Raw genomic sequence first — 12682 nt, forward strand, 5'->3', positions numbered from 1 at the left:
TTCCCAGTATCCCAAAGGTGCTTTTCCAAAAGGCAACTGGACTTTCTTGGGTATTTTTTCCCTTGAAAACATTTTGCTTCTCATCCAAGAAGCTTCTTCAGTTCTAACTGAATGGAGAGAATATTTATAGATACTTTACCATTCAGTTAGAACTGAATAAAACATTTTAAGGGGGGAGAAAAACCAAGAAAGTCCATTTGCCTTTTGGAAAAGCACCTTTGGGACAACCATGACCTGCATGAATTGAGAATCTCCATAGACATTCCCAGTATAAGTACTGGAACGTTAAGAAAAGAAAATGTAATGTAGGACATCCTGTGAAAAGGATATGGGAAAAGGAGCCTTAAGTCACCTTTTGAAATGATGGAGGAAAGCAGGCAGAGCCATACATGATATTTGACAGGCATCACCTCCACTAGACAATGCACCAGTTGTTCATGCAGCTTAGTTCTTTCAGCTGAGTATCTCTGAAGTGCATTTTCGCTATGACTTAAGAGGAATAGGTGTCACAACAAAATGCTTTTTCACCTCAAAGAGACTTGAAATAGAAATGGCATAATGTTTTAACAAGTAGCCAAAACAATAACCAAAGGAGTCATGGTTAGTATGTACTGCAGCAGTCTATTTCTGCTGACTGCTGGGCTGCCAGCAGTTCGGCAGTTCAATTCTCACTTGCTCAAGGTTGACTCAGCCTTCCATTCTTCTGAGGTAGGGTAAAATGAGGATCCAGATTGTTGGGGGCAATAGGCTGACTCTGTAAAACTGCTTTGAGAGGGCTGTAAAACACTATGAAGCGGTATATAAGTCTAAGTGCTATTTTAAGAGAAAGAAAGCAATTTTGAATAAGCTACTTAAATAGTCTAAGGTCTTCTCCAACCAGGTGTTTTTCAGATGTGCTGAATTCTCAGCCAGGAGGAAAGCAGTTGCAACCCCATCATGACAATGAATATCAGGAATTTTTTAATATAGAAGTCTAGACTATGTATACCTTAATTATTCTCTGCTCCACAAACATAGGGATGATTAATATTATAATTGACAGGTTAGCTGATCAGCTACAGAAATAACTTTCCATGGCAAGTTTAAAATGAATCTGGAAGTTCCAAGGTTATTAAGGCTTTTATCTGTTATCTATGAATGGATACAGCTACTTTACCTTTTAATATTGCATTCTTCTTGTGCTATAAACAGAGCCAAACCAAGACAGTCTAAACATGTTGACCTCTGACAATGTCAACAGGGCAAGAGATGCTTTAATTCATCCCTTCAATATTTTCATGGGCGCTGTTGAAAAGGAAACCGATTTAGACATTTTAGAAGCTGCCAGCAGAAGAAAAGGAAAGGTTCCTCATCAACACCAGCCTTGTTGCATAAGATTTAGCCCAACCATCATTATTGCACATTACAGGGGTATAGAAGGGTTCCAAAATCAAAGTTTGTCCGTCAGAGATGCATTTATCTTTACAAGGATGGGAAGACAGGGGAAGGTGTTTATGTCACAAATAGTTTTCAGTGAAAGGAAAGCCATGTCCTTACTTGCCTTTTTTTCTGGTTTTGTTGTCTCCCTTCACAGGTAAATGGAAAAGATTTGTCCAAGGCAACTCACGATCAAGCTGTAGAAGCCTTTAAAACAGCTAAAGATCCCATTGTAGTGCAAGTCCTGAGAAGAACGCCACGGACCAAGATCTTCAGTCCTTCTCACGAGTGTCTCTTGGTAGACATAGGCACTCAGACTGAGATTACCTTTGAACATATCATGGCTCTAACCAAAATGGGCTCACCTACCCCGCCAGTCCTGGATCCATATCTCTTACCTGAGGAGTAAGTACTATGTTCTGTGATGCTGGAATTTCAGCTAATGCTATGAGTGCTATTAGTCACCAAAAGCAAGTTAGTAAACACAGAAGGGCTCAATTTCATACATTGGTGTCCTCAGCAGCTGAAATGCTAATATCTAACTCTATATTCAGCCTCCTCTAACTGAACAATCTTGTTTTTGTATATATGGGTAATGTAAGCCAGAAATCATCTTACACCCCCTAAAAGCAATTTCAGATTGCATCTGATGAAATTCAGCAACACAATTTTCTGTTCAAAACACACCACCACCATACAGACACACCCAAAAGAGTGAAAAATATGAGTTTATCTATTAGGCTATTTATTTTACTCTTTAAATCTGCACTCTTCATAAACAAAAACCCTGAATCCTTATGACATCACACCCACTAGACATGTTAGTGCATTCCTCTGCAAATTTGGGACCCATTCATTTGGCTTACTAGATGGAAAGAAAGAATCAGATTTTTTCATCTGCTTAAATCCTCCAGTTTGGCAATCCAGGTCAGGTATCTGGATATCTAAACTCTAAACCACAGTCTGCCCAGTAGCAAGCCAATTAAAAATAATATAATATATCATACTCCTGTCCATATTAGTATGGAACTTTAAGCCAGTTTCTCTGTGAGGATCTATAAATGAGAGGCAATCATTCTCTGAGTAATAATTCAGAATGTCCCAAGTGTAAAGTAATGATGGGTAGAAATATTTCTGCCACTTTTTCAGTAAGCCAAAATAACTATAAAAACTATAGGAATGAATATTGAATGATCAAGTAATTCTTTTCTGTGTGGACAAATTTGTTTTTGAAGATGTCCTTCAAAGAGCTAGTTCTATGAAATCTTCAGGGAGAAACTATATTAGAAGGATATTAAAATATTTCTCCTTGAATGTGTTCATAATATATATGTACGGTTACATTTTTATTGGAATAATTATTAAAATAATTTTTATTCCAAATAATCATTTTTCACCGTAACACTCAGTGAAATTAGGAATGGCCAATTAGGTTATCATTAGCAATTGAACTTTTAAATGAAAGCAAAATCACAGCAACTCAGAAATAGCAGTAGCATTTTATAATTGAACCATCCAAATTAATTTAAAAGACTGAGTAATTAAAAGCCTCCACAAGATTTTCTTTGCTTGGCAATTGAAACTAGAGCCAAAGAAGGGCAAACTAACCTTTTCCTGGGTGCAATTACTGGAAAAATCAACAGCAAAGAGACATCTTTTTGAGCCAATGTCACAATGAAAACAGGTCGAAATGAAAAAATATAATTCGGTGGAGTTTCCAGGATTACCCTTGCACTACTAATTCGAAACTGCAATAATTCAGGCAATACCACTTAACAATTTACTGCTTCATGAGTAGGAAACGTGCTGATTTTGTTGTTATTGTTGTTGTTGTTGTTGTTGTCGAAAACAGGTTGCTAACCGAAAGAGTATGCCCACTTAGTGTGTTTCCATAAACTTATCTAGAGTTTAATTACTACTAGCCCGCAACATGCAGATACAATCTGGCTGGCTACACAGTATTTCCTGCCATCTAGTGGTAATTTCTGTAGCTTAGATGTGGCAGGCCTAATGGCTTTGTGCCTAGATATAAGTAAAAGAGTAAGTATAATTTATTTATTCAAATATTTAATTGCCACTAAAGCAGGGGTGAAATGCTCCCGGTTCAGACTGGTTTGCCCAATCCGGTAGCGATGGCGGCGGGTGGTTCGGAGAACCGGTAGCAAAAATCCCTGCGCTCCCCCCCCACCATGCCCAGCTGAGCCACAGGATCATAACCGCTTCCGACGAAAAAATGCTTTTAAAAGTAAAAAAAAAAGCCTCTGATGATCGCACGACTCAGCTGGGATAGTCAGAGGCTTTTCAAAGCATTTTTTTCTGCAACCTCTTGGCCAAAGAGGTGGTAAAAAAAATGCTTTGAAAAGTCTCTGATGATCCCAACTGAGTTTCCTGATCGGCAGAGAGGTATTTTTAAAAAAGCCTCTCTGATGATCCCAGCTGAGTTTCCTGATCGGCAAAGAGGCTTTTCAAAGCATTAGAAAAAATGCTTTGAAAAGTTTTTTTTAAAAAAAAAGTTGGCCACGCCCACCCAGTCACATTACCACCACCACCACCAAGCCACGCCCACAGAACCAGTAGTAACAAATTTTACATTTCACCCCTGCACTAAAGGTTTTATATGCATAAGTTAACAAAACTAAGGAAATCACCATCCTATCTACTTGATAATTTTTTAGCAGTTCTGTGTTCACTGCTAAATAACTAGGTAAATAAACTCTACTTAAATCACTCATATTTTAGAACTGAGGTGGGGAACGATGGCTGTTTTAGGACATGTGAACTTCAACTCCCAGAATTCCTGAGCCAGCTATGAAATCCACAAGTCTTTCCCCACCTCTGTTTTAGAACAAGGAATATCTCTCACTGAATATTAATAAACCCCCTAGGATAGCAATAGCAATAGCACTTAGACTTATATACCACTTCACAGTGCTTTACAGCAGGAGTGAAATCCAGCAGGTTCTAACAAGTTCTGGAGAACCAGTAGCAGAAATTTTGAGCAGTTCAGAGAAGCGGTAGCGGAAATTTTGAGTAGTTTGGAGAACCAGCAAGTACCACTGCTGGCTGGCCCCAGGAGTGGGGAGGGAATGGAGATTTTGCAGTATCCTTCCCCTGCCATGCCCACCAAGCCACGCCCACAGAATCAGTAGTAAAAAAAAATGGGATTTCACCACTGCTTTACAGCCCTCTCTAAGCAGTTTATAGAGTCAGCAATCGGGCTGGCCTGATTTTATATTGGTTTTTAAAATTGATACTGATTTTAATTGAAATGTTTTAAATTATGGGCCAAACTTTATTTAATTATTTTAAAACTATTTTAACTTTTGTGTACAAATGTTTTATTTTTGGCTGTTCACCACCCTGAGTCCGAAAGGAGAAGGGCAGTATAGAAATTTAATAAATAAATAAATAAATAAATAAATAAATAAATAAATAAATAAATAAATAAATAAATAAATAAATTAAATAAATAAATAAATGATAGATAGATAGATAGATAGATAGATAGATAGATAGATAGATAGATAGATAGATAGATAGACAGATAGACAGACAGACAGACAGACAGACAGACAGACAGACAGACAGACAGACAGACAGATAAATAGATATTGCCCCCAACAATCTGGATCCTCATTTTACCGATCTCTGAAGGATGGAAGGCTGAGTCAACCTTGAGCCTTGTGAGATTCGATCTGCCAAACTGCTGGCAGCCGGTGATCAGCAGAAGTAGCCTGCAGTACTGCACTCTACCCATGCACCACCGCGGCTCATACTTGATATAGTCTTCAAATAAATAAATAAATAAAAATGATATAAATTCCCCCTTCCCCCCCAAAAAAAATGTAAAGTGCTGGTTGTTTCCTGCCTTGTTCATGAGAGCTTCTACTAGGAAGGACCATAAAATAAATGGGAAGAGTATGTCTGTCACATAGAGTTTAGGATCATCTGTCTACAAGGTTTCAGTTACTCAAATTGGAAGCTTGGTCTTCTTTCATCTGCAAGATATAAAGACCCTCTGAATTTGATGCAGAAATTTTCCTAAATTATCTTAGGATAGGTTCCCAAGGGAATGGGATGTAATGCTTGTTTGTACCCGTTAAGAACCTAACACCATCATTAAATTATTTTTCATCCCAGTAGGGAATGAAAATTTAGGAGAAAAAATTTAAAATGTTGGTTGTTCCTCCTTTTCAGATCAGTATTAATATTTTAACTTCTAAGATCTTTTTTCTAACACTGTACATTATTTTTAAGCATAAGTGGGAAACAAGAAAAAACATGTAAAAACAACAGGTAATCAATTCCTGGATCCAAACATTTGCTATGTTTTTATTTGCTGGATTGTTTTATGGTGGTTTTAAATAAGAAATAAATAATTATGTACTTCTTGCTTAGTCTCCCTTTTTTACTCCCTTTCCTTCCCCCCCTTCTACCTCCAGACTATACTACCAATAATTTCCTTTTCATGTAGTTTGCAGATGATAAGAATGGTTGCTAAGGGTGGTTGCTAAGAAAATGTATTCTATACTTTTCCTTGGTTTTCTCAATAGAAGCAGCCTTTATTTCTGCCTTTATTCAAATATAACCTAAAAACTGACACAACTACGTGTAAAATACAAATAAGGCGCTATCATGTTGTCCTCTTGCTGGGTTCCTTTTGAGAAGTTAACACAATGGGTTATTAGATATGTGTGCTCTCCCTTCCATATGTTCCAATTCTTTAAACATTATGGCAGGAAAATCTGTTTTCCACATTTACGAAAGTTTCTTTCTTCTATCACCAGAGATGAGGACTTTATTACCTCATTCCAAGTGGGCTTTAGTATTTCTTGTTTTGTTTATTCTCTTGTTGATTAAAAGTGGCAATGTCCTGGTAATGGCTTTTCTTCATGTTACATACCTGTGCAGCCTTTCGGATAGCTGACATCATGGTCTCTCTAGCGATCTTGTTTTCCGAATTGGATAGCAACTTGGAAATCATTCCTTCATGATCTTTTTCCTTGGGTGGAGTTTAGGAAGGCTGGAATATAATTTATTTATTTATTTAGAAAAATTATATAGTCGCCTACTTGCTCATAGTGACTCTAGACGGCTTACAGGCAATAAAACAAATAATTAAAGCGAGAAAATTTCTGCAATCTTCCAATATCACCACAAGCATAATAAGTCTTCCAAGTATTTTCTTCTTCTGTGAAAAAAGATGATTCAAAGTCTTTTTTAATCAAACCGAAGGATAGATAGAAATGATCACAATTTTTTCCTATGGTTCTAGACCAGTTACCCACTTTCCCCTCATGATCTTTTCAATGGAAGATTAGTGTGCTGCTGAACAGTCACCACACAATTTCCCATTGATTTTTCAAAAACACAACAATAGCTATGCGAAGACACAAATTGGCATACTGCATCTTACAGTCTAAACCTCTCAGGACCGATGCACAGATGGAAAAGAAGGAGGAAAAAAAATCCATCATCTTCAGTGACATCATTAATCACAGCCTTTACCTCTCTTATCTTTTGGCAGCTTTTTTTTTTTTTTAAAAAAAAGAGGGGAAAATGTGTCTATAATCATCCAAGTTTGCTTCGTCTGCAATACAATAGACCTGCTCCCTTCTGATAGCATGTTCCTCTTTTCTCCCATCTTATCATTCACACAATATCTTTTGCCAAGCTTTACCTCCCCTGAAGTTATATCTTGCCTGATAGTGAATTGGCACTGTTACTGGTAGTCTGTTCAAGAATGTTGTGGAATAAATGTTCTTCTGTCTAGTGGCAGCAAACCACACCTGGAGGGGGGCATTATAATATGATGCTGTTGCATTATATTAAGGAGGCAAGACAGCTTTTATATTTGGATGCTTTTAGGAGGTGGATCATTGTTTAATGTGCTAACAACCTCAGTGCCATTGATCACAGGCAGTGCATCAGTCTGGATGCATGCCTGACATATTAGTGATGATCTGCCATGTGACTGGGGGAGGATTAATATGCTAATTAGAATCAGGAGAGATAACCTAAACTGTGCTTTATTTTCCCAGGCATTCATCAGGGCATGAATACTATGACCCCAATGTTTACATGGGAGGCATTCATCAAGACATGGACAGAGAGGACCTAGAATTAGAGGTATGAGTAATAACTTGAAGCAATCATTTAGTATACAAATGTTTTAATATATTTTCACGTGCCACCACCATTACTGCTGCAATCAAATTAGGCGTTACATTATCCCAGTTTATTGGAAATATGCTTCTAAATAATCTATATTGTTCAGCAGTTTGCACTACAAAGAATAGGAAATTAGTGCTCATTTGCTTTGATATTTGGTTAATTAAACATTACATAATTAAAGGATAAGAAGCCATGTTTTCAGCTGGTTTACAAGCACAGATTTTCCACTACGTATTTCACATAAGAAAAGACTGGTAATAAAATTTGAAAGCTGGAGCATTCATTTGTAATGTTTCTGTGCATGTATAATTTTCACTTGGAAATGTGTTTTCCTAAATCTTAGCCCTCCTCATTTTTGTAGGAAAATGAAGAAAGTAAGGAAGTTGACCTTGGTGGAAATATGCAAGGACCTAAGCAAGGGGGGTTGAAATATTTTTAAGCCGTGGGAAATGGCTTCAATCTTCCGAAGTGGCTTAGTGTCAGCTAGTCTAGAGAAGAAGCACATCCAAAAATACTAGGTCCAAAATACTAGCTCCAAAATCACCAAGCTTGGAGAACACCAAGGATTCTACAGTTGAACATTGAACTACAAATATTTTCTTCTGTTGGTACGAGAACATTTTGCCAGGAGCTCTACTCAGGCATCCTCTAGATATACTTCAGATTTCCAGATCTAGCAACTGTGCAACAAATTGTTATTGCCATTATACAGCTGCAGAACAAGTTAAATAAGCAGCTACTTTCACAACTGACCCTTTGTCTAATGCATATTACTTAGTTTAATTCAATTCATAGCATTTTACTTCAGGAAGGTTCTTAAGTTTCTATTTTTTTTTAAGCCCTCTAATGTGACCAACTAAATATCATGGATAAGCTTGCTGATTAAAGGGAGTTTCTCATTTAAAAAGATTTTTTTCTAAACCCAGGAGACCAAGATCAATAGAAAGAGTCAGAGTGTTAAAAATGCTCAGGCAGTTCTAACCACATTGTTTGCTTATTGACTAATTTGTCTCAAATAGACCACCGGGCCACTTGCTTCATCGACTTAGGCAGGAATGTTGAAAAGAATGTAAAATATCAAATCAAACCACCTGGGCTCATTGCTCCATAAAACACCCTCTGACTTCCACTCCATCATCTGGGCTTTTATGGCCTTCCTAATTCACAATTAATGACTTAACAGATATTGTCAACAAGTCCCCTGTGTAAATGACTATCGCTCCTGCTAGAATGCAGTGAAATGCACTAGAATCGCCCACCAATCTGTACAAGCTGATAGCAGTCACAAGTATTGAGTAACTGCCAAGAACTGTCCATTAAAGACAACAGCAGCAAGCAAGCACAGCTCTGGATTGAAAACGGAAGTCTAAAGTTGCTGAGAATTCAGCAAGATATTCTATCACCGGTCTCAAAAAATAAAATTAAGCTTTAAAAAAAAAGCAGGCACAAATGACACCGTGGCAATATGTATTGAGATCTCTTATTTTGAAACTTCATTCAAAATGACCAAAGTCATAAAAAATATAAACAATAGTACTCTTTTCTATGAAACTTAGTATGATTGCAAGTTAGTTGGGGAGTATTAAAATACATGGCAGCTTGTGATGGATTTGAGGAAACAAAGGGCAGTAAGTAATGCTTAAGGATTGTTTCCAGTCACTTTTTGATAACTTACTAAGAGATACCATGAAAGCAAATAGCAGCTAAACAAGGCTTAATTCTACTTTACTGGAAATAAACCCTAGAACATGTAACTTTAGCTTCATGTATACAACATTATTGATTTAAAAAGCAACATTATTGATTTAAAAACCGAAAAAAGCATATAAGAGTAGTAAAAGTGCAAGTACAAATGGGGGCACATATACGTGTCCAAGGATAATGTTGCAGGATCCAATCTGGGTCAGAAACCAGGTTTAGTCTTCCAAGCTTTTGGACTCATGCTGGAGCCCATCCTCAGGGAACTTCTCACCAGAAGTCATCATTGCCAAATCTTGTGTATGATTGCACAGAAGTAACTTTTGTGAGATTTATTCCCTACCAATATATCTCAGATGGTAAACCTCATTTCCATTCAAAAAGAGGTGGGTGCTCCTGGATGTTTTAATATTCCATTTTACATTAGTTATTATGGAGACAGGGCCTATCAAAAGCTTCTGAAATAACTTAGGGAAACACGAATCAGACAATAAAGAGCTGACTCTACGGTCACAAGGAGTTAGAGATTTAAGCCATTTCTTAAGTATTGCCATCCATGCTTTCCTTACTGCCATTTATATCTTCAGCTGCTACTACAATTTTGGGTTATTATAAGTAAGATTCAAAATATTAACTACCGTAGGGTCAGAGAGATATTTGGTACTCTGGATCTGATCTGTGAGTAATTTGATTAAGAATGCCTAATTTTATCCAACTAAGTTTTCTCCCATGTGTCTGAATGAAAACTAGAAATTATTTATTAATTACTTCATTTCTATTGTTGTGGCCAAACATAATATGATGCTCAATCCCAAGGCTGTAGAAAGTCCATGGGCTCAGAAGATCTGGTACCTTGGGTCTTGAGATGAGAGCTTGATCAGAGATATTAAATATTCTGGGTACAGAGCATTCTCAAACTTCCACCATAACTCCTGTTGCCCAGAAAGATTACAATCCTGTTCACCCTCATCAGTCCCGCACACTGGCCTATCCACCCCCATCCCAAAAGCTCTTCACCATCACAGTACAGAACCATATTTAAAACCACAATTTACTGTACTAGGTTACTTTGACGTAACACAGTCCCCCAGACAATTGTTCCCTTTACCAGCCTCTTCCCTAAAGATGCCACATTGAGGGGGAGCCCTCTACTGCCCTCCCTATTCTCATAGGAGAAAGAAGGGCACAGAGAACCCCAGATACCCAATCCTATATCTCACCCAGGTTATAAATCACCAGGCCAGGTATTAAACTCAAAGGTACTCAGAATTTTCACATAGAGAGAAACTTCAAAAGTTTCATGGATTTATTTCATCAAAGTCCATGTCCCAGATTATGTCCTTATTCCAAATGGTGTAAACATGTCAAACAGTTGGGAATCTCATACGTCAAGTCCACTCCTAGATCAATTCAGTATTTCAGGGAGTCTTCACAGATAAGGAATTTGCAAGTCAGAACCAACCCACTGACATTATCTACCTTATCTACTTACTAACATAGCTGATTTGGATTTATATGCTGCTCAAATCCATGAAGACTCAAAATTGTTCACAAAGTTATTTATAGTAACAGGATTAAAACAGTGCATCCAAATAATAATAGTAATCCACCACTAAACATCAATATATGCCTATCCCAGGTCCTTGGGAAGGATTCGATAGACAGATAAAAATGCCAAATCCAGTCTGAACATCTGGCTGACTGTGATTAATCACAATTATAATAAGATGAAACAGATTATAATTGCAATACTTTTTTGCCAAAAGATTTTCCATGTAACATGGATGCTCCCTCTTGAAAATAATTTCCCATTCCAAGCCTAGACCTTGATACACTTCTGTAAGGTTAAAAGGGAAGGAACTAGTCAAATATCAATTAATTGAATCAACTAAATATCAATGTACATTTAAATATATTGGATGATGCAATGTTTTTTACTCAACTAATTGTGGATGGTTCTTACCCAACTTTACTTTATATAAATACTCTGACAATTAGGTCCATTATGACCTCTTATGTGCCTGTTCAGGATATCAGTCTGTAAGCTAGTGGCAATGTTACAGGATTAATTTCATGGAACTGACTACATAGGTACTGTATTTGCTGCACATCAAACAGCTTCACGGAGTTATTTTCTAAAGCCAAGAATGTGCCCCCTGGGAATATAGATGAGTTCATTGGTTTAGATTAACACCTCCAGACGTATGAATCCATTATCATCCATGCTTTAAATTTTGGCTGGAGAAAACACCATTATAAGCCCAGCAAGGATATTCTTTTTTCAATTGTGAGGGTCTTTATTAAAAGGCTCCTTAATAACAAAAGATGCTTACAAATGAAGGGAAACATCTAAGCTCAATACCTTACAACCTCCAGAGAGCACTTCATTTCCAATAAAAAGTGATCCTTTGTGTCATTTTCAAAAGAACAACTCTGTTTTATAAAGTTTAAAACTGGCCTTAACAAGGATTGTCTGAAATAACGTTCAATAAACTTCTGAGGACCAATCTCCCTTTGTGCAGACACATGTTCATTCATTATTATCTATTATTTTGGAATTTTACTGTTATGGGCAGCTATAGGCATAATAATTTATAAAATATTACTGTATCCTTGTCTAACAATCAATAGTGTTTGTACATATCAAGATTCATGCATTAGCTTTCCTTATCAGTTGCCAATTGGCAACTGATAATATGCTATTGTGTTCCACATTCAGGATTTTATATTTGTATTTTGTGGATTGTATAAGAATTCTATAACACAAGAATAATCTATGTCTCAAACTTATGTCAATGGTCATTCCTGGCTCTTAAAATGTGCATCATCTTTAGAAAATAGCAATCGCCTCCCAAAAAACATATTCCTGCTAGTGTACATTTTCCAATCATTCCAGTGAGCCTACAGAAGTTTCTATTGTAGTCTAAAAATGCAGTCTAGGAAGCTGTTTTATACAGTGCCATGCCATTAATCTATGTTATTCTTTCTTGAATATGTTTTTTTATAGATAGTAGACTACCAATCCTTTATTCTCAGCTAGGAATATTTAATACAAAAGTCTTTTCTAGGCTTTTTAGTGTGCAAAGGAGGATTTCTGGGTCAGAGCTAAATTCTTCATGTCAAAATATGCAATAGAATAAATCCTCCACTTTGTCATATCATATTGTTTTGTTCGCTTGATGGACGGTAACCATATGGCTCCATTAAAGGAATGAGATTTACCCTTTTTTTATCCTTGCTGCAGAGTTGGGGGGGGGGACGGAAAGCCAAAAATGATTTACTTCCCCTCCCCCTCATACTCCGCTGGATATTTATTTAATTCACTATCTCTATGGCTGCCAAATGTATGAATTGTAATACAGGGTAGCTAACAAGGATTAAAAGCATAGAACAG

At 36.9% G+C, this 12682-nt stretch overlaps 1 protein-coding gene across 2 annotated transcripts in view; it reads left to right on the plus strand.

The window, feature by feature from the left end:
* The window catches only part of PDZRN3 (PDZ domain containing ring finger 3), a 218508-nt gene that overhangs the window by 188951 nt on the left and 16875 nt on the right, over nucleotides 1-12682 (plus strand). For both annotated transcript variants that reach the window (XM_034440556.2, XM_034440557.3), the window contains 2 exons: nucleotides 1574-1821; nucleotides 7458-7545. In XM_034440556.2, coding sequence (XP_034296447.2) covers nucleotides 1574-1821; nucleotides 7458-7545 — 336 coding nt within the window. The remainder of the gene's footprint in view (nucleotides 1-1573; nucleotides 1822-7457; nucleotides 7546-12682) is intronic.

This window comes from Pantherophis guttatus, chromosome 2, assembly GCF_059756535.1.
Source record: "Pantherophis guttatus breed Tessera chromosome 2, ASM5975653v1, whole genome shotgun sequence".
Lineage (NCBI taxonomy): Eukaryota > Metazoa > Chordata > Lepidosauria > Squamata > Colubridae > Pantherophis > Pantherophis guttatus.